Source organism: Sinohyriopsis cumingii, chromosome 8 (genome assembly GCF_028554795.1).
Source record: "Sinohyriopsis cumingii isolate HCF-2022 chromosome 8, ASM2855479v2, whole genome shotgun sequence".
Lineage (NCBI taxonomy): Eukaryota > Metazoa > Mollusca > Bivalvia > Unionida > Unionidae > Sinohyriopsis > Sinohyriopsis cumingii.
This window is the reverse complement of record NC_142968.1, coordinates 120,346,536-120,367,143: the sequence shown is the minus strand read 5'-3', so window position 1 is coordinate 120,367,143 and position 20,608 is coordinate 120,346,536. Positions and strand designations below refer to the sequence as shown.

General features: G+C 33.7%; 2 protein-coding genes and 1 long non-coding RNA gene across 4 annotated transcripts in view; 2 read left to right on the top strand and 1 right to left on the bottom strand.

The window, feature by feature from the left end:
* Window positions 1–4,914, top strand: part of LOC149794518 (uncharacterized) — an 86,518-nt gene extending 81,604 nt beyond the window's left edge. Inside the window, exon 6 of the long non-coding RNA XR_016422638.1 lies at window positions 3,905–4,914. This is a non-coding gene — a long non-coding RNA (uncharacterized LOC149794518). The remainder of the gene's footprint in view (window positions 1–3,904) is intronic.
* Window positions 4,915–5,906: 992 nt separating this feature from the next.
* On the bottom strand, window positions 5,907–6,924 carry LOC149794517 (zinc finger protein 862-like). Its single transcript, XM_089968768.1, has 2 exons — window positions 6,769–6,924; window positions 5,907–6,572 (listed from the first exon to the last, which is right to left on the bottom strand). Exons 1-2 carry the CDS (start codon window positions 6,922–6,924, stop codon window positions 5,907–5,909), a joined length of 822 nt encoding a protein of 273 aa, XP_089824894.1.
* Window positions 6,925–8,448: 1,524 nt separating this feature from the next.
* LOC149794516 (zinc finger protein 862-like) lies at window positions 8,449–14,885 on the top strand. Of its 2 annotated transcripts, XM_089968770.1 has the most exons (7): window positions 8,449–8,588; window positions 9,043–9,091; window positions 11,123–12,107; window positions 12,424–12,651; window positions 12,966–13,142; window positions 13,312–13,423; window positions 13,660–14,885. In XM_089968770.1, the coding sequence occupies exons 6-7, from the start codon at window positions 13,380–13,382 to the stop codon at window positions 14,057–14,059; spliced, it is 444 nt and encodes a 147-aa protein (XP_089824896.1). In that variant the 5' UTR covers window positions 8,449–8,588; window positions 9,043–9,091; window positions 11,123–12,107; window positions 12,424–12,651; window positions 12,966–13,142; window positions 13,312–13,379; the 3' UTR covers window positions 14,060–14,885. The 2 variants fall into 2 exon arrangements, with proteins under 2 accessions (XP_089824896.1, XP_089824895.1); XM_089968769.1 differs by lacking the exon at window positions 13,312–13,423.
* Window positions 14,886–20,608: the final 5,723 nt, after the last annotated feature.

Below are 20,608 nucleotides of genomic sequence, written 5' to 3'. Positions count from 1 at the left end.
AGATTGAGCAGGAAACTGAGAAAGGTGGCATTCAGCTCAAAATGCTTTATATTCTTGTATTATACTCTATGATTTTGCCATATATTGGCACCTTTATTTTGTGTGCATATAATCTGCATTATTCAAATAAAAAACTGCCCTTAATTACTTTCATCTATCATGCATTTGTTCCACAAAATATATTGACAAATTCTGTCATTTTCATCTTGTTAACAGTATCAGACAGTTTCACATTTTCATGTGCAAACATGTTAAAGTAATATAATATTCAAAGCAAGATCTGATAAAATGAAACACATTTATTATATACTTAAGTATGAAATATAGAAAATTACTACAAAATATTTTTCATAATTTTTCATTCCTATATTTAAAGATTTTCCCCATAATACAATTCAGCTCTTGGACTACCTTGTTATACAAGAGTTACAACCCTTGCTTAATGTTTAAAGGAGACCAACAGGCAAAACTGAAATTCATGCAAACTTCATATATAATTTGCTATATGTATAAGGTACATTTTCTGAAATTTTGTACCTTTTATTCTTACTCATTACGAAGAAATATATGAAAAACCAATCATCTCTCCCGATCCGTCTTGAAGAGAACAACACACTTCCCTCCCCTGTAAAAATAGCGGGTGTGACATCATTTGAGACTGTGTACACACTGGCATTTTTGGTAATAAATTATGGAGAACTCACCCTGGGAGAACTCATCCCAAGTGTTAGGAGAAGTCGCCCCATAGTGGTCAGAGAAATCGCCCCACTGCGCCTGGAGAAGTCGCCCCAAGGATAATATGTAGTAATTCTGAGATGTCGCCACACGGTTGTTAAGGCTTTATTTGTTTTGTTGTTTTTCTTCAACTTAATAACTTACTAAATCTATAAAATTTGCAACTTTTCAACTTTTCCATTTGATCAACTCCGCTTATGTACTTAACGAAAAAGAAGTGGTATCTATCCCTTTTGCTCTGCTCTTCAAATCATTAAATGCATTTTATTTGGAAAAATAGAGCTGGTGTAAGCATGTGTGACATCTGCAGTTTTATACATGAAAGAGCTCCAACCTAATAAGTAATGTCATCCTGAGATGACTTCATGAATGGACTTCTATAACCCGAAATTGACTGAATTCTTGCCGTCAATAATCCAAAGGGTTATAGTATCATCTCTCTAAACCGAACAATTTAATCTGATTTTTCATTGAAATTTGCTAACCATTGACGAATGATACTCAAACTCGATAAAAAGCATCATTGACGCCTACTCAGGAAATCCAGTCGCTATTGAGTTCAACATCATGGCTAATGCACAGAATTCGGACGGTTTCTGAAAGCTATCTTGTACTATGCCCATCATGTAGTTTATTTCTTCTTTTTTGTCAGTGTTCGTAATTTTATTATTTCTCAATAAAACAAACTATTTAAAGTTGAACGAAAAGTTTAAAAAATATTTCACTACTAAATTACCAATGCACAATAAACATGATTACGTTTTTTTTATTAAATATAACAATACCATGATCATGCGTACAAATGGTATTTTGTTAATTTAAATGCATATTCGAACTGCTCAACGTACTTGGGACATAATGAGAAGATCATCTTTCAAAAACAATTTTAAATGTCACATTTAAATCTTGGACTAAACTGAATAACATTTCACATGGTCTGAATCAGCTGGAAGTTTGGAGAATCAGTCAGATATATGGGCCAAATCAGTCAGCGATTTGTACAAAATCAAACAAGCATAATAATTGATGTTGGAAACACTGAACAAAAAAGCGTAAACATTTCTTTAATGTTATTTCATTTGGTGGAGAAAAAAAAAAGTGAAATAATTGAAGATTGTTCCAGAACTACTATTATTCGCGCAATTTAGGGCTGCACATTGAACCATCTTGTTTCTACTTGACACTTCACTGCACAAATTAAATACAACTCTTATATGTTAATCGTCTCAAATGATGTCACTTCCTGTTTGTATGGAAGGGAGTTAACAAATTCGGGGAAGATTCTTTCCATTTGATCTTGGAAGACAGGATAATATTTTGTATGAAATGTATGTACAAGTACAATAGATGCAAAGAAAAAAAATAGCCGGGATAGATTATATACACAAACTACTGAATTTCCTTCTATTTACAATAAAATTGTGCAGGTCGGGGTTTTTTTTCCCCTTAAAACTTGGTCTTCTGCTTGCAAGAAATATTGCACTAGCTGGTTATTTAGTGTTGATGGAATTACAAATGGATAAAGAAGCAGATGAAATTCTTCAAAGTACTGACCTTAATGTAATTGAATCTACATAAGATGCAACAGTGAAGCAGACCTCAGGTTTTGGGAAAGTGACAGACAGAAGTGCAATTTGTTTTGGAAGAGTAGGAAAACAAGAACACAAGTCATCATAAGAGAAAATGATGTGAAACTGTTTGCAACATACCTAAAGTCAATTGGGGAAATTAGGAACATGTAACTGTTCGTATTTTTGTGCAGAATTATCATATTAAGAACTTTTTATCTCGCTGTCTGAAGGAAAAATGGAACTTCAGTTGAACCAGCAACTCTCTGGAGCTTTCTTTCCTCATGTGATAGGCACCTGCAAAAGAAAACTATAGATTTTCCTTCAGGAATGAGTTTATGAAATTGAAAGTGAAAAGAATTGAAAAAGGAAATCTCCCAAATGCAGTACAAAATATTACTTATGGAAAAATTGATCTTTTGTAAAATGAAAACACTTGACAATCATAAATCACTTCAGTTTAGCAAACTGAAAGTGAAGCACCTGAAAAAGATTGGAAAAGGAAATCTCCCAAATGCCAAAGAACCTATTACTCATTCTGAAATTAATCTTTAGTAAAATTTGAATCAGCAACTCTCAGGAGCTTTCATTCCTTACTTATGTATGAATTTATCTTTTGTAAAATTTATATACCTAGGACCTGACAATCATAAATCACTTCAGAAGTATTATAGTCATGATATAATTTTGGAATGACAACTAGAGTTGAGACACATGAATTAAAATAGGGTAATATTTATGTTAGACGAGAGGTTTCAGGAGAAAAGTATGTTATACACAAGAACAACATGCAAAAACTTGACACGGAACAACAGGACAAATCCAAGAAATGACAAAAAGGTGAAAGCCAGCGCATATTATATTCCAGATAATTTGACTCATGCATCATGTCCATTCTATTCCAGATAATTTGACTCATGCATCATGTCCATTAGCCCTCTAAAGCTTTTTAAATCCAAGTGACCCAAGGAGATAGGAGAGTGGTCAGTCCATTTCTCCTGACAGTGACCACATTGACTCCATGTCCTATCCAGGCATGGTAGAAAAACCTACCAATGAGCATAAACAAAATATATTCAATATTGAAAGAAATGAAAAACCATTTTCAACATACTTGGAAGAAACTTCTGCCATATTGGTATAAGTCTGTGTAACCAAAAAGGTGTACATAAATCCAAAACTACACATTTTTCTTCTAAAACTACTGACTTAATAAATATAATCAGTTCAAAATGAGTCCACTAGTTAGTTTTTCTTCTGAGATCATTGTTTTACAAAATATTCCAATCTTTTCAACAGTGTAACAATAAAAATAAATTTAAACAAGCAAGCAAAATTAATAAGCAATGAAAGAGGAATACTTGATTATCTTGATTATACTTGATTATCATATCTCATTATTTTTAAATGTAACTTTCTAATCAAGTTAATGAGTTATGGGTGGGTGATTGAGAAAAAAAGCATTGAAACCGTGATCAGGATTTGAACCTGAATCTTCAGATCATAAAATCTGACGTTTTTCCCATTAAACTATCCCGGTGTACTTTATTGCTTTTATTCTTCTTATGTCTTGTATATATTTATCATCATTTCTCTTCCAGACAAGAATTTCTTGGGAACAATGGAAATCAAGGAAGGCGCAAGCACCATAATTTAAGCAGCATCTCTACAGGAAACACAATCAATACTAGCAAACTGGGAAGCATCCTCCAGCACAAAGCAACTTCACATTTTGGATGGGCTGCAAGGTGGACAGTAGCCAATAAAAAAAAACCGACTTTAGCAAACACTGATTCAGGATAAATCCTCTGCAAAGCTAATATTCTCTACTTTTCATTTCCATTTCTTCAATATTGTTGCACTTGTATTCTTACACTTGATAAAGAAGTTCCATGTGTTGGATTAAGTTAAATTCAGCGTGCATATACTTTCATGCCTTCTGTGTAAATAAAAGAAAGACCACTGACACCCAAAGTTAAAATGTTCTGCTATTTTCTTTCTATATGTAATAAGTGTCATTAAAATATATATCTCATAAGGGAAGCCAATAAATACATGAAGTCAGAAGGAGAGAAGAAATTGGTGAGATAGGAGAGATACAGATGAGTAAAACACAAGGACAGGTGTAAAAGCGATCTCACACTATAAATCACAGGATGCATGAGGTTATCGCTTGGTCAAAAGAAAGAATAGTGATTGGGAAATTATTATCATTTGAATATTGAATTGTATTAAATTGTTATTCCTTTGAATTTCACCTTTGTGTTCTCAATAATTTAACTGTCGGCATTGCTAGCTGGGGGCTAAGAGCTTTACATCTCTATCACTAATTTCACTTCCTATAAAGGGGCCCCGAGTGGCCGAGTGGTCTAAAGCGCTCACCGTTACGGATCACTGCCATCTCACCTCTGTCTGTGTAGGTTCGAGTCTCGGATTCGGCTAATGTGGTTATGTGAGAAAGCTTGCCAGTAGCTTCTCGTGGGTCGGTGGTTCTTTCCAGGGGTTTTCCGGGTTCTTCCTCCACCATTAATACTGGCCGCCATGTATAGCCTATCTTGTGCTGAAAAATGGCGTTAAGCCCTACAACAACAACAACTTCCTATAAAATCGTTCCTGGGTGGGACTTCCATAGTAATAATATATTGGGAGCACCCCACCCCAACCCTATCAAATGCCACAATATATATATATATTATCAGTTATATTTTAATTGTAATATTTGTACATATACATCCTTTACAGACTTTCAAGTGCTAACAATGGCACAGAGAGTCTGCTAACTCTGAACAATCAGCTCGTCTTGAAACATGTTGATCATTACAATCAGCTTGTCTTGAAACATGTTGACCATTTCAAGGTGACAAGGTGATAAAAGTTCATAATATAACTTATGCGATTTCTTTGACAAGTGCATTTGCAAATAAAAGACACTTGACTCTAATGATTAGCCACTTGGAAACTGATCAGTGACATGCACTTTTTATCATCTATTGTTTACCTAATTCAGGAATGGTCCTGGCTTTTAAAAAGCTGTCGCCAAAAAAATTACCAACCTCAATATTTTGTCGCCAATTTTCAAAAAGTGTTGCCCGAACAAGTAGTGTACATTTTTCCAAGTGTTAATTTAGTCTATTAATGTAACAGGCAATGAAAATTACAAAAGATGGGTTAGTTAATACTTTAATTACAACAAGCATTAACAAAATGTTACAAAGTGTTACATGAAGATCCGTCACGATTTTAGTGCTTAGCACCATCGCTAATTGTATGGCCTTTGTACTCAAAAGTACACAAACCTGATGAATCTAAATTTGGTTCTGCTGGAATCTCAGAAAGAAACCTAGAAATGTTACTACCAGATTCGAACCTCAGACTTTCAAGAAGCTCAACAGTGGAGTGGAGAAGGGGATTAACCTCGGTAAAGTCAATATCAGATCTCTGATAAGCTTGACACAGAACTGCCAAAGGCCACAGAATATCAGCCATACAGTGTGCTGTATAAACAAATTTGAAACAAGCAATGGGCTTATACAGTGCAAGAGCCTTTGCAGACTTGTCTTCCAAGAAGACACTAACCAGAGCTTGAAAATTATCAACAACTGCCTATACACTACCTTCAAAACTCAGCCACCTTGTGTGGAACACCTGATGCAAGCGAGTGTGAGAAGACTCCAACACGGACTGAATTGCCTCAAGCCTACACATATTACGGGGGGAACATGCAAAATACTTGTACATATTATTCAGTATATCTTGAAACTTGACTATGTATCTAACCTCATCAGCTGCAGCACCTGTACCCAGAGCTAACCTATGTGCAATGCAGTGAGTTGCAAGCAAACTTTTCGTAGCCTCCTTCAACCTGGTAAAAACACCACTCTTGCAACCCAACATGACTGCAGCACCATCCGTTGATACACCAATCAGATTGTCCAGACTAAAAGCAAATGACTTAATTAAACCTAACAACTCTGAATATATAGATTCTGCATTTGCGGTTTGAAGCTGACGAATACCTAGAAATTGTGTCACTGGTTCAACACTGCCAACCAAACTAGTTAAGTACCTAACATAAACAATCAAATTCTGATGTACTGAAACATCTGTGCTCTCATCAAGCATGACACTGTAAACACGAGATTCCTTGACCTCGGTAACCATCTCATCAACTATTACATCAGCCAACGACTGCTGAAACTCACTGGTGCTTTTGTGACTGTCATACGATGTGTGCTTATCTACTTTGAGGTCTGAGAGTTGGGTGGCGCCCTGAAATAGAAATAATAATTGATTTTGTATGCCATAAATATTTCATTTATAATTATACATGTTCTGATATATATATGTACTACAGTAACATCACATTGAATATATTAAGGTTGTACACATGTTTTTCCCTATGTTACTTTCATTTAAATCCATAGAATATTACTGTTAACAAGCTATAATATAATATTCTCAATACCTGTGTGATACACAACTGGTGCAGCTTTGGGACAATTGTATTAGCCAGGTTGTAGTAAGCCGCAAAGAAAGTGTTCCGCATAGCACTAATAATAGCATTTTTGCTTTTACTAATGGCAGTGATCTTCGCTGCTTCCATGGTGTTGGCATCCCGCATCACCGTTTGTGCACATGTATGACTGTTGTTACCTGGAAAAAAAATGCATTATCAACTTTAGTTGATATTTTAATAATAATAAAACCCTATGGTCGTACATTGCAATGTAAGATAAGTGACGTATAATGCGACCGTTGATTGCATGCATTCCATAATTAAATGACCCCCCCCCTTATGGCTAGCTTCACAAAGCTTGTAGTGAATTGCTTCCTTTAATCCCAAGAATGATCACTGAATGCTGTATAAATTTTCTCGACAAGCAAAATAGGATCTCCATTCCCACAAATGAAACTTACACGAGTCAACACCTGGCAATATTGGACCGTATATATAAGCATAAATTCACACCCAATTTAGGGATTCTTTCACTCCTGTATTTTGAGAAATAAATAACTACTTTTAATTATGCAAAACTTGTTTTTTTGCTATTTCTTGTTGCGGAGATTAAGACTCTGCAGCCATAACATGGGATTGATGGCAAAAGGAAAAGATCAATGAGTAAAATGCACAAATATTACTTACCCCGCCTGGATTCATGCTTGGTGACACACTCCTTCAAAATATCACAGCCAGTTGTAAATGAATTGACGAACTTTGCCTTGATACATGCATCACAGAACATCTGTTTTAACTTTTTATCCTATCTCAGCCACGGACGCCCAAATTTCCAACTGTCTAGAAATTTTCGGGAATTTTTGACCCGTTCATCATAATGTGGTGTTCCACTTGAAGCACTACATGTAGATGATGTTGGACTGCAAGGTTTATCATCAGGTTCAGTGACTGTATTGTCTGATGAATTTGCACTAAATCCAAAAGCTGTTAATTTTTGTAACTTAGGATGAGATGATGAACACGCAATGTCTAACTTCCTTTTGCTCATGATAATGTTGCACTGGCGACAGATATAATTGTGATTGAGATTTTTTCCATTTGCTTTGTACTTATACACAGTAGTCGGTGCTTCAAAGGTTATCAGTTTTCTTTGAAGGTTCAGCAAAACTATTGTATTGGTATATGTAAAAAAAACAACAGAAGGATTAGCCATTCACTTAATTGTATCTTTTCTATTCACGTCTTCAGAAGTCGGTCAGTCGTAGGTAAGGTTCGGTAGCATGATTGACTGTATCACAGCATACAGGACTCAGCCCAGATGTCAACATAAGCAGATTATGATGTAACAATGCACTGTAAAGATGGGGTTGTCAATACGAACAAAGGATCATTTGTGTAACAGATTGATTCCAATGCATTGCTTAGTCAAGTTTGTGGCTTCCTTTCATTCTCCCTTTTAATTTATCCAGTCCAAATCCATGATTGTATGTACAAATTAAATAACCAAAAAGTCTGTCGCCAAAAAAATCGCCAGATGGGATATTTTTGTCACCAATAAGGAAAACAAAATCGCAATTTGCGACATTGGCGAAGCCCAGGACGATCCCAACAGGAGACTGATATATACTTGCTGTCTGTCAAATAATTAAATTGATTGAAATATATTTTTTCAAATCATTTTCAGACGATGGCTTGCCATGAATTGTTAAGATGCATGTTACTGATTTTGTGGTGAAAATTAGACGATATGGAAGTAGAAACATGTTAGTGGACAAGTCACATCCCAGAAAAAAAACAAAATAGTGAATCATTCATAATGGAATATTTCAGTAAGTTTTACTTTTTCTTAATGGATTTGATACTTAAACCTACATGATCAATTGAGTTTCAAGTGGAAACATAAGTAAAGAAAGGTGTTTCAATGGTTTACAACATGATTAAAATTGATAAAGTTCCGTACTTGGCTGGTTAATTCTTAAGCATAAGATATTTTACCTAAATCTCTCCCTCTCTTAAAAGTCTAGTCAATTTCAAATCCATCATCTATTTTTATACATGAACATATCTGTCTTTACTCCTCTGACTATATCTGCATTCTAACCCTTCCTTTCTTTCTTCATCTATATATCTATCCACATGTATCATTTATGTAGTGTATATCTTTTCTGATAAATTTAATTATATACTTTATTAATAGACCTATCAGTTTAACATTGTTGCAACCAGTCAATATCCAGCAGCATCAAACTTAGTTAAGTATAAATCTTCACTGCATCCTTGTAGACTTGCCAACCCTGACGAGACCATCTCAGGAAGACAGATGATTTTTCCGGTAAGTTTTCAGTAAGGTGTAACAAAATATCATCAACTATTATACAGCTGGAAATCATATTTAAATGTTCAGTATTTGAAACAGACAGCAACAGCAAATGTTATGTTCAACTGAAAAGTTTGTACGGTACACACAGACCTTATTTACCACTAGTATAGTTGCACAAACTTTAGTTCCCAACCCTATGCAGCTCAATGGCTTGTTGCTATCTCTCACCTGGATTTAATTCTTCAAATCTGTTTTACGATTCACATGACAACAATAGTATATCTCCCACCATGAGACATATTCGAATAGGCATGTGATGTCCAATAAATGTAATTGTGTCATTTCCTGCTTTTATTCACAAGAATCTGAATATTCTTTTTATTCTTCTGTGTTGATTATTAACACTTTTTAAGAGGCTTATTTTCCCTTTCATCTTCAACATACATTGCTCGCTGGATGAATTTTTTTAATTAATTCTATAAGCAACAGCGTGATCATCCAGACACTTTGCATGAAAAAATATGTGCAATTTAAAGCATCTGATGTACTGCTGTAAAATCTGTCTGGTTCCCAGACTAATTCCACTAATTCTAATATGAAACCCGGATCCAAATCGAACACGGCTGACAAAATTATCAGATTTTTCAGCAACAATCATTTTTCCAAAGTTTTTGCTTTTATTCCGTTAAGTCCAGGGCTCGAAATTAGTGGTAGTCCGCTAGCCCGAGGCTAGTAGATTTCCTGTCGGACTAGTAACTTTCATAATGTTATTAGTCCAATAGGCTAGTAAGTTTTGTTTATCAACAGTCAGCGTTTGTTTACGCCATTCCGTAATAAAGACTTGACTTCAGCAGATGTTCTGTAGATTCAATGCAGTGACCGTTGTAAACACAGTCATAAAATATTAGCATGAGAAGATGAAGTCAATTTCTGCCTTGGAAATGTGTGTTTCTATAACAAAAAGCCATCTGATTTTGTGCATTTCGCTTAACAGTGCCAATTATGGTCCCGTCATTAACAACAGAAGTTTGGTAATTGATCCTAATTAATCTGATAGCAAATTAAATGAAAAATAACCTGGTATCACACTTTATTCACACGACCACAGTAACAAACTACAAAGCATTATACCACACAAAAGAACATGGCATCAACTATTCAAAGAAATTAGTTTGCATGTTTGTTTGTTTAAGGATTTTTCTTTTAACCAAACGCTCCAACAGTCACAAATGGGAAACTGCATATTTTACATTTGCATCAAAATAATTATAATAATTAGATCAGTTTATTATAATTACATTATTAACACATCCTTTCCATACAACTACTTTTTCTATGATAATAAGAATAGCTTTTATATTTTTTCCCATACAAGAATGAATAAATAATTGAATAAATGTGGAGATATCCAAGCAGAATGCCGTACATTTGTTGGGAATTAAATTCTCTCCGCATGGGCATCTAAGATTTGAAAATTTTCTGCCTTATTATTAATTTCAACAATACATTGAGGTCAGATTAATTAGGAACAACTATGAAACTTAACGCTATTAATGATGAGACCGTAATTGGAGCTGTTAAATACAACACTATGAGTCAGATGGCTTCGTTTGATGGGAACACACATTTTCAAAGCTGAAACTAACAATAAATTTTGATGTTAATATTTTATAACAGTGTTACAATAGCCACTGCTTAGATCCTGCAGAACATCTGCTTAAGTCAAATTTTTATTGGGGAGAGGCCATTTAATTTTGGTTGGGGTGGCAAAGGCACGTGTTTTGAAACGTGTTTCTTGCTCGGACTTTGTTATATAAAGGACACTGTGGCATTTCTTTTCTTACTTTAAATAATTCATGTCAGCAATACTGTAACATCTTGTATTTTAAAACGAGGCACAATTCCCGCCTTATAAGACGGGCAAAATGTGGCACTTTATAGAAGATGTTCAGCCTCTGGAAAAAAAGCAAAAGTTGAATGAAAATGACATAAAAGAGAGGAAAAATTCTTTATGATAAGGAAAAGTATAATTGAACGTTTCAGAAGACATGGACAAAAGACAGGGAATGGCTGAATTATGATGAGGAAAAGAACATTATGTGGTGTAATTGCAAACAGAGAAACAATCCAGTTTTGTTGCGGGTTGTTCGAACTTTAAAATTGAATCAGTAAACGCACATGAAAGCTGTAGGTAACACAAAAAAAAGTTCAGTGAGAAAAGCAGCTATGCAGATATCACCAGAAGAATCGACCTGTGGTAAGATCCTGGAAAGTTTAAATCGGAATGTATTTGACCGGCTCGTTAATTTGTTTAATAATGCACATGCTATCGTAAAGAACAGAAGACCCTTCACTGATTTTGTATGGATGTGTCAGCTGGATGAGATGAATGGAGTTGATGTTGAAGAGATTTACAGGAATGATAAACAGGTTGTTACATTTACTCACTATATGGCTGAAAGCAAAAGAAATTTGTGTGAATGAAGCAAGGTTTCTTGCAGTAGTGTGTGACGATTGTACTGACAGTTCAATTCAGGAGGAGGAAATTGTATATATAAGAATTTGCAAAGGACGAGAGATTAAATCATCATTCCTAGCAATTGATAGTGTAGAGAAGTCAGATGCTGAATGGATCCTGAAGGTGATTACCACTGCACTGGATAATGCTGGAATCACTAACTGGCAGTACAAGATGGTTGCAAATGTAATGATGGGCAAAAATGCTAGAGTTTTATCTAAACTGAAAACATCCAACCAGCTTTACAGGGTATTCACTGCTTTGCACACCGGCTTGAGCTGACATATAAAGATGTAGTGACAAAAACCTCCCATTACACAAAGATGAGCACTCTTTTGATGGGACTGTATTAATACTGCCATAACAGTCCCCTCAAAAGAAGTAATTTAAAGAGGTTATTTGCTGCTCTAGACGTATCACCAGTGAGGCACACGGTGGTTACCGCACACTGAGACAGCTCTTGACAGCTTCTGGATAGGATATACAGCCATCAAGAACCACCTTGAACAGGTATTAATCTTTAATTTAAAATAATTAAATACTCATTGAAAATATAAAATACAGTTTTAAATGCACGGCTCTGTCACTCGCATATAATGCAACTGAATTGTACTGTAACAAATTATCACACGAAAATACTTTCCATTCATAAGTTTAATTGCAAAAGTTTAATTGTAAAAATTGCTTTCATTTTTTTAACTTATATTAAAATGGTACGTTTATTACTACTGCTTATTTATTTTTTATCCATACTATGTTAATTCGTCTATATTTTTTAAACTAAGAAGTAATGTTAGATTTTCACCAAAAGTTTTTTTTTTATCAGCTTCCTTCACAGAAGGGTGCTATGTCAGATGTACTTGGAAAGGCCAAAGGTTTCTTGAAAATAATGAGAGAACCTGCTACACTGAAATTTATGCTGTTTATGACAGATGTTATATCACTTCTGTCCAAACTGTCATTAGTGCTGGAAGACACATGTATGTGCTTCAGTTGCTGACATCAAGCAGAAGTTGGATGCAACCATTTCCATTTTGAAGAAGTAGAAATTCAAGTATGCTTAGTTAATTTATCTTCCTCATCTGCAGACTGTTACATTCATTACTTACTTGAATCATACTGATTCGATTATATGCAAAATTAATTTTATGGTTTGTCTCACAGAATGCTTATTATATTGATCTTTACATATTGTAATTGCAATTTTGTAATCAATAAATATAAACATCATTAGGTAAATACAATCATTTATGGTTTTAATACTCATGTCATTCCAGCTGTTCTAAGAATATAAATTGTCACTGCACACTTTTACATTTGCATTAAAACAATCAAGTACATTTGTTCTAACCTCTGCATATTTTACAGGGGTGGCCCTCGACTTAGACTTTGGTGAAGATGATTTGATCCAAAGGACCAGACAGGAAGTGACAACATCCTTAATCTCACGTCTTGAGAACAGATTTAGTGATGCTGATGATGGTGTTATAGGTGCATGCAAGATAGCAGACTTCAAGATATGGCCAGCTTTACAAGACAGTACAGGTAATCTCCCTTACTGTTTTCATCAGACAGTTGATGTTTTGCCCATTTTTATATTTTTATATATCGATTTATGTAGTTATTTAGTAGATGTTGTCCAAATGTTATAGGCATCATATTTCTTAAGCACTAAACTATTTTTCTTAAAATGCAACTTTTTGGGTTAATACAGACTTTGGTGATGATGGCGTGGCAATTTGGTGGAGCATTTCCGGCTAGTGCTTGTCAGTGCAGGTGTAGATGCTGATGCAGTGGAATGGGAATGGGATTAGTCTTAACAGCAAGTAGGTGTATATTCAAATATTTAAAAATAAATACAAGAAACATCACTGATGCCAGATTTATTAAAAATTCTTTATTTCGCATAGTATCTTGATTACAAAAAGGTAACCATTTAAAGAAATAAAGAAAGCTTTAAAAAAACAATTCAATATAAACATTATTTAAGTACTGACATTAGTTTTCTTTATGTCATTTTTTTCAGATTAATATTTTCTTAATGTATTCTGTTATCTTACAGTTATAAAGAGATCTATGCTTTGACTTGGCCCACAGTTGTAAAATCACGTGCTGCTGACTGCAAGAATATTCTGGCATTGATTGACCTTATCCTGACAATTCCAGCCCACTCTGCTGATGTTAAGAGGGGTTTCTCAGAGATGAAAATGGTGAAGAGTGACTGGAGATCATGTTTGAGACCTTGGGTTCTGTCCGACCTACTCTTTATAATGTTTCATACAAATGATATTCCAACATATGATCCATCTCCAGCAATACATTTGTGGAATGTTTCAGGGAGACGGGTAAGGAGACCAGAACAAACCCCTGATGGACCCAGAGCGCAGGTGGAGGACGAGAAAGGATACCTGGATCCCTTTCTGGAATTGGATCCAGATTATGTTGAGAAACAAGAAATTTGAATTGACTGATTGATGATTTGAAGTAGGATTTATACTTCTGTACTTCTGTATTTCATATGACAATGCTATTTATGAAATAAAATTATTGTTAATCTCAATACAAGTATGTGTCATTGTTTTGTGGACAGGACTAGCAAATATTTGGCAGGACTAGTAAATTTCTCAGTACACTAGTCCTTCTGGCTACAAAGAAATTTCTGTTAAATTCAAGCCCTGAAGTCCATATTTTAAGCGTCATTTTCGTAAGACTTACGGCAAAATCGTAAGAGATGGCAGGTCTGTCCTTGAATGGCAAATACGTGCCTGCATTCGATGAACTATTTATGCCTCAGGCTAAATAAAAACAATGATAAATTTGTGGCATGCTGACCACATCGTACATCTGATGTGCTGGATAATCAGCAGATGTTCCTCTGTTCAGATAAAACTGTCTATCATCCCAAATTAAACATAGAAATCTGAATCTGAATTCACACAAAGACATAAATTGCAAGGTGAAACATAAATATGATTTATGGAAATACAAGAAAGGGACAGCATGTTGCTCCTGTCAGTAGAGCGCGAGTCAAATTGACCTTAAATGCAATGTATAATTTCTCTTTCATTTAACAGTACTCTTATCCAGTCTTGAAAGAATTATCTTGTATTTAAAATTTAAGAAACTCAAGCAACTCTAAATCTAATATAAGCGTCATTTTCAATTATCATCCAAGACCAGTGGGCCACAGCATCCTGGCAATAATCCTGATGCAAACTGCACCTTTCAAATATAACCATTACCATTTTACAGGTCAGTCAAACTACTAAATTTGAGAAAAAATATGGAACTGAAGGTTTGGTTGAAAACTAAGAGCCTTTGTTCCAATAAACCAGGACGATAAAGAAGTCTTATACTGCAATCACTATGTCTGTGATACTATAAAGCACCTTTTGATAATTTCAATTAAACAAATTAAATTTTTCGCACATTATCATTCCAGACAATCGATGACAGTACATAGGTGTGGCTCATTCAATGCCAGTCCACTGCTCAAAACACAAGTACATTGTATGCAATTGACTCAGCTAATAAATCCAGTACATAACAAGCAGAAAAGCAGAACTGAGTTGACTCAACAGTAAAACAAAATTCATCCATTCCTGACCAAATCAAAAAGTTGTTCCAATGTGCATTCATTCAAAATACAACTTTAAATTTCAACTTTAAGTAGACCAAAACAAGATTTTTTAAAAACTAATGTTGAGTGCCTGACGAAGTTCAAATGGCGGTGGCAGTGCTATGTGCCCATGAATATTGTTACTGTGTTTTAATGAATCTATAGCTGTGTGTTTATTATGGAATTCAGCATAAATTCAAATGCTTTGTTTCTTGTAGTTTATTCTTGTATTATTAAGCCTTAGGTAGGAATACGAAACTAGTTTATAATATAAAGGTTACTGCAACTTTTTATGGGAAAATATGAATCAGGATTTTTTTCTTCTAATATTGCACTCCCAAGGTCCTGTAGTATTACTCAGAAAAACTTGTTCATATTTTCCCATACAAATACAGTATCCTATAATTACTGTGCAGTGCTCATGTTTCACTCATAAAATGAATGATGGGTAAATTGTTGAAGGAAACATTGAAATCTGTTATTTTAGTTATTTTATGCTATAACAGATTGATTAATGTGCTTGTTTTAAGCATATAATTAAAAGATTATTGACTGCGTAGTACAAAATATTGGGCCCGCCAGTCATATGGCATAACATTCCCTTGCAATCTGTGTAGAGTATTCTGCATCACGTGACCTCAGACCCAATATTTTTCAAAACTCGTTAATGATATATACTTACTAACATATTGTTATAGGATGCAAAATTTATTTTTTAAAAAAAGTTCAACAGTTGTAAAATAAATATGCTATTTACTTAAAACATTATATATTTATTTACCATACCTATTTTATACTTCAGTTGTGATATTTTGTGCTAAGCTCAACCCCACAAATATGGGCAATATCAATTTTCTGGGCAGATTGCCCTGAGCAATCCAATGTTTATAACATTTTTGAAGCCCTGCTTTATCATGTGCTCAAGTAACTTCTGAAAATATTAACATCTATGACTATCTGGTTAACCTCATATAAGCTACACCATGGAGTTTTCCATTCCAGATCCTGCTCTCATTTAACTCTGTTTGCTCATTATCTACCAGCATTTTCTGAATTACTTTTCAAATCAATAAATCCTTGAGTACTTGCATAAATGCAGTCTATTTTGCCATTATTTTCACCTCAAAATAAATTAATCTTCCTTGCTAGACATGTGACTTAGTCTCCAAAATTTACTACACTAGGAGCTGTCAAAGACTTTATATTGCAACTCAGTCTCTACCACACACCTTGAAAATTTTCTTGATCTCTTTGCAAGAAATAATGGTTTCAATTTAAATAAAGGGAGACAATACCTGTGACAAAAGATTATCTTTATCATAAATATTTCATGTAAATGGAATATAAAATTTTGTAATTATTTTTTTTGTTATATACCAAATATTCCATAATAAAGCTGTGTGAATAAAAGTGTCTTAACAATTATTTTTGCTAAATTCACATTTAAGTAGTGTTTAAAATGTCAGTGTTTTTCCAACATTTTAAAAAAATCATACATTATTATCCTTATTCCTACTATTATTAGTAGTAGTAGTATTAGTAGCATTATTATATGCAATCTAAGTAATAAATACAATATTTTAAAAGGATCAAAAACCCTTTTAAAAACAATAAATACTAGTAAAATTAGAAACGTTGTAAAACTGATGAAATGTTCATAATTTTAAAAATTAATAAATTGAATCAGATTTTGAAATCAATAATTATTTTAATAACATTTTAATTTATTTATGATGAATTATACTTTTATTGCAAAACTAAAAATAATAAATAATAATAATAATACTTAATGATAATAATATCTGTATTGCATGTTGCTGCTATATGGTAGTCAAATTCCTGACATGTTTCATTGCATGTTGTTGCTATATGGTAGTCAAATTCCTGACATGTTTCATTGCATGTTGTTGCTATATGGTCGTCAAATTCCTGACATGTTTTATTGCATGTTGTTGCTATATGGTCGTCAAATTCCTGACATGTTTCACTGCATGTTTTTGCTATATGGTAGTCAAATTCCTGACATGTTTCATTGCATGTTGTTGCTATATGGTAGTCAAATTCCTGACATGTTTCATACCACCTAAATCTGAATGACACTCATTATTAGAGTAAAGCCAATAATATTCAGACAACACTATTGGAAAATGTTTTAAAAAAGATCTGGGTATACTCTATTTTCAGGTTGCTCCTAATATACAGAGGATGTTATCATTGTACTTTCCTCTTCCTTGATTTTAGCTGTACAAAACAGAATGGAATAATTCTCAGTTAGACTATAATTGTGAAAGGTAACTACTTTTGGAGTTTGACAATGGGTACAATTGATTATGGAATACAAGGACTGGAGATTAAAGGTGGGTATGATTCATTATGCAACACAGTCAGAAACTTCCAGATCTTAAAAGAACACAATCTAAATAACATAATGAAAATAACACTGATTCCAACTGACAGGAAAGTTTCTTCAACAATCCTATCAATATCAATTATGAATTGAAACACTAATACACAAGATGATAAAAACTCCATTTCACTAATTCTCTTATTTGAAATCAGTAAATCAATAAGAGAAATTGATACTAATTATTCTAATGTGAAAATAAACTTCCCGCTCAAATAATCATCCAGTTAGCTACTCAACATGTGATAGCAATATGACTCACAGTAACACTGTACAGAATAGTGTATCACATTATACAGTTTCATGTGGAGATGTCATTGCTGATGTGCAGAGGTAGTTCTTTGTTACTATATTCTGTTTATATTTAAGAGGAAATACATATTGTTATAATACCATCATGATCTTTCCCCAATTTCAATCTTTTAGCTTTTGATACAAATTCTCTCCCCAAACTGAAATTATTATAAATACAAGAACTGTGATTTTTCCTATAATCTTGAATTTTCTATGTGCTATTGATGTTGGTCATCATTATATATTTTACTGGAACACATGTACAGCCGTGTCATTAGCAGAAGCTCTCATGGTACCAGTTGCTTTACCATCAACTACAATGCTAACATTTAGTGAAAAAAATACATCTTCCACCCTACTTCAGCACAGGTGTCTCACACAGCCATATAAAGCAATCTTACACTGACAATTTCATGAGGACAGAACCAAGGATTCCACGACACTTTAGAGATAACTCTGCCAGGACTAGAGAGGGCTAAGAGTTATCCAGTCACAAGTGATTCATTTTAACTGACGTAAATTACATTTTCTAAAACTCAATGAAAAATGCAAAACATTATCTAATATTAATTAATTTAATTTCATGTGTAGCCAAGTGACTCAACTTTTATTTAAGCCTGACAAGAAAAACAATTCATACAAAATGCACCAATCACAACTAACTTTGTTGTTTATTTCTGAATACAATCTCGACACCTTTGCACAACTGGTACCTTTATATCAGCAGCCAACCTTTACATTTTTTTTATTAATCTGTAATATCAATCTAGACTGTATAAGTACTTCATCTCACTTGTCTAAATCTATTTTAAAATACACTAATCTATGTCCTATGTCAAATTGCTTGGAAATATTATTGATTTAAGAAGATACAAAGCTATGTCCTTGGTTAATATGCATGGAATCATCACTGATTTTAGAAGATATTAAACTATATCCTATGTCAATATGTGTGGAAATGGCAATGATTTTAGAAGATATTAAACTATATCCTATGATAATATGTGTGGAAATGCCAGTGATATTAGAAGATAAAAAGCTATGTCCTAGGATAATCTGCATGGGATCATCATTGATTTTAAAAGATATGAAACTATATCCTATGTCAATATGTGTGGAAATGCCAATGATATTAGAAGATATTAAACTATATCCTATGTCAATATCAGTGGAAATGCCATTGATTTGTTTCTACACCTCTATCATACTTATGCTTTTTGAGTAATTGTTTTAACTATGAGTTCTGTTTGATTCATATCAAACTGAACTTCACATGGATGATATGGGATAAACTGCATTGTCATATTATGTAATATCCAGGTCAAAGGTCAATGTTCTAATTAATATATACCTCTACAACTATAAAGAGGAGATTTTATCTAGGATAAAGGACTTTACTTTTGTTTAGCAGACAGGGACCTTAGCATTATAGACAGATGAACATGTCCCAATCTTAAAGTATAAACTTCCAACACTTTTCACTAAATGCAGATATTGGAATCTCTAACCCCAGTCCTTGCACACAGTTCAGTATACCCCATACTCTAAAATACAAATTGAAAGTTTTCCCCCATGTGTGGTGAATAAAATTCTGGCAATAAGCCATTCTATCACTAACTACAGAATATCACAGCTTCAAAGCTTCCACTTATTTTGGATCATGGGTGAAGTCTGGAGAGTAAAATACAGAAAAATGCCAAGAAAAATAACACATACAGCATATCAAAAGGAATTTAAAAACAGGAGGAAAATGTACAGCAAAAAGGAACATAATAAAAGAGTCAAAAGAGATGGCATCAAATGAAAGAAAACTGAGAACATAAAGTCTAATCAACTTGCCTTAAACAAATAGAATCCCCAATTTACAAGTGCTGCTGCATCCCTTACAAGCACAAAAACTTCTGGTAAAGCTGTATCAATTGCCATCTGAAATAAAAGAGTAACTAATGAGTATCGATGCATGTAATTTATATTTATCCTACACACAATTACAAATTATTAGCTTAAGTTAGGCACACACAAAACACCACCTGTATCAATGTTTAAACCTCTTAAAGTTTACGTTCAGAAATTATTGAATTAGTTGTTCATACATTTGCATCAAGATTTAGGGCTAATATTTCACAGTAAAGATTGGCATTATTTTCATAAACAAGCACTGAAAATGTGAGCTTTTGCATTTTGAAATGCATGTATGGCGTAAGGGAGACAACTCATTGAAAATCCATAAGGTGCGGTATTTCAATATGGTATAGGCAATACCATATTGTTCATGTTATCTAAATTAGTTGATGAAAGAATAGCTTAACTTGCATGGAACTATACAAATATTAAATAACTGATAATGCGTGCAATGGAATCCAAATTTTTACAAATAGTATGGTCTTGTGCAATAAAAATTAAGAGAAAAATTAGCGACAGTTCTATAACACCTAATTTGTAATAACTTTAGTATTTGTATCAATACACACACACACACACACACACACACACACACATATATATATATATATATATATATATATATATATATATATATATATATATATATATATATATTACTGTTCAAATACTGGTAAATACAGGGCCCCGAGTGGCCAAGTGTCTAAAGTGCTCTCCATTACGGATCATTACCATCTCCCCTCTGTCTGCGTAGGTTCGAGTCTCATATTCGGCCAATGTGGATATGTGAGA